The sequence below is a fragment of the Branchiostoma floridae genome, chromosome 11, assembly GCF_000003815.2.
Source record: "Branchiostoma floridae strain S238N-H82 chromosome 11, Bfl_VNyyK, whole genome shotgun sequence".
NCBI lineage: Eukaryota > Metazoa > Chordata > Leptocardii > Amphioxiformes > Branchiostomatidae > Branchiostoma > Branchiostoma floridae.
The window spans coordinates 10,729,198-10,730,425 of NC_049989.1; the positions used below are offsets into that span (position 1 = coordinate 10,729,198).

Consider the following 1,228-nt stretch of genomic DNA (forward strand, 5'->3'; position numbering starts at 1 on the left):
GATGGCATCGCAATCTTAATATCTCACACGTATATCTTACCTGTACACGTTCTACCATCCCCAGTGTATCCGCTGTTACACGTACACCGGTAACTTCCCACGGTGTTGGTACAGGTGGCATGTTGATGGCAGCTGTGGACACCTGTAGCGCATTCATCAATGTCTAAAAAAGAAAACATGACCAGCAAATCAGATATAGGAAACGTTAAGAATTTCTTACGTCAGCACATGGTTCTGAAATACAATTTCATTTTCTCGCTTTGATCCACACATAAAGACCATCTATTGAATTCTTTCATCTACTTTTCTGTCCATACTTATTGTGATACTGATATAATACTATAGGGTGTAGCGATTAGATAGCACAATGTTGTGATATATTTGTACTCTGTACTGCCATGTCTCGAATTATATGGGCGCAAAAAAAAAAAACAGATGTAAAATTAAAAGAAAACTCGAAACGCAATTTGATAGAATTTATTTACCATTGTCACAGCAGGTTCCGTCGTATCCAGTACCTGCACAGTTGCAGCCGGGGCCGTTAGGAGACCCATGCGGACAGTGCCGGTTGCAAGAACTTGTTTCACTGTTGTCTCCAGTACATTCTCTGCCGCCACAGGTTGCAGCTTCCGTTGCTCTGTTTTGAATGGTAAGCATTTGTTACGCATGCATGCAAAGTGTGATAGATGTCACTATATTCAAAGTACGGATGATTGTGGATCCATAACTTCCATGTTACTATCATCTTCTTCATATCATCACGCTACCAAAAGACTTCAATTCCGCTTCTATATTTTGCACTAGTCTCATTAGCAAAGCAGTGGTATTAACGCCCGTTTAGTTGAAGTTCCTTATTTGAGGAGAGGCACACTTTATGCGAGGATAAAGAACCCACCATAGGTATTGATAAAAGTAGGGTGATAGGGCCAAATACATCTTTCTGAATATACAGCTTGTATTCTTCAGTACAAACCTTGTGCGTTACGCCATGAGGTGGTTTACTGGCATGCAAAACAAAGGAACAAACAAGCAAATTATAATGTCTTTGCCTTGTTCTTTCCCGGGTCCCAGTGTTGCCACACTGATGTGTACAGGTGCCCCAAGAACCCCAACTCAACCAGCGGCAGTTTTGAGGACAGCAAACTCTGTTACAGGCTTCCACTTGGTCGCCGTCTCCACTGCATTGGCTACCACCGCAGTATTCTGCTGTCTTACCCCTATAGTATTG

General features: G+C 42.2%; 2 protein-coding genes across 2 annotated transcripts in view; both read right to left on the reverse strand.

The window, feature by feature from the left end:
* LOC118426201 (fibrillin-3-like) overlaps positions 1-657 on the reverse strand; it is a 23,649-nt gene extending 22,992 nt beyond the window's left edge. The window contains exons 1-2 of the mRNA XM_035835465.1: positions 486-657; positions 41-163 (exon numbers count right to left, since the gene is read on the reverse strand). Of these exons, the coding sequence (XP_035691358.1) occupies positions 41-163; positions 486-657 (295 nt within the window). The remainder of the gene's footprint in view (positions 1-40; positions 164-485) is intronic.
* Positions 658-703: 46 nt separating this feature from the next.
* Positions 704-1,228, reverse strand: part of LOC118426202 (hemicentin-1-like) — a 3,973-nt gene continuing 3,448 nt past the window's right edge. The window contains exon 7 of the mRNA XM_035835466.1: positions 704-1,217. Within this exon, the coding sequence (XP_035691359.1) occupies positions 827-1,217 (391 nt within the window). The 3' untranslated portion in view covers positions 704-826. The remainder of the gene's footprint in view (positions 1,218-1,228) is intronic.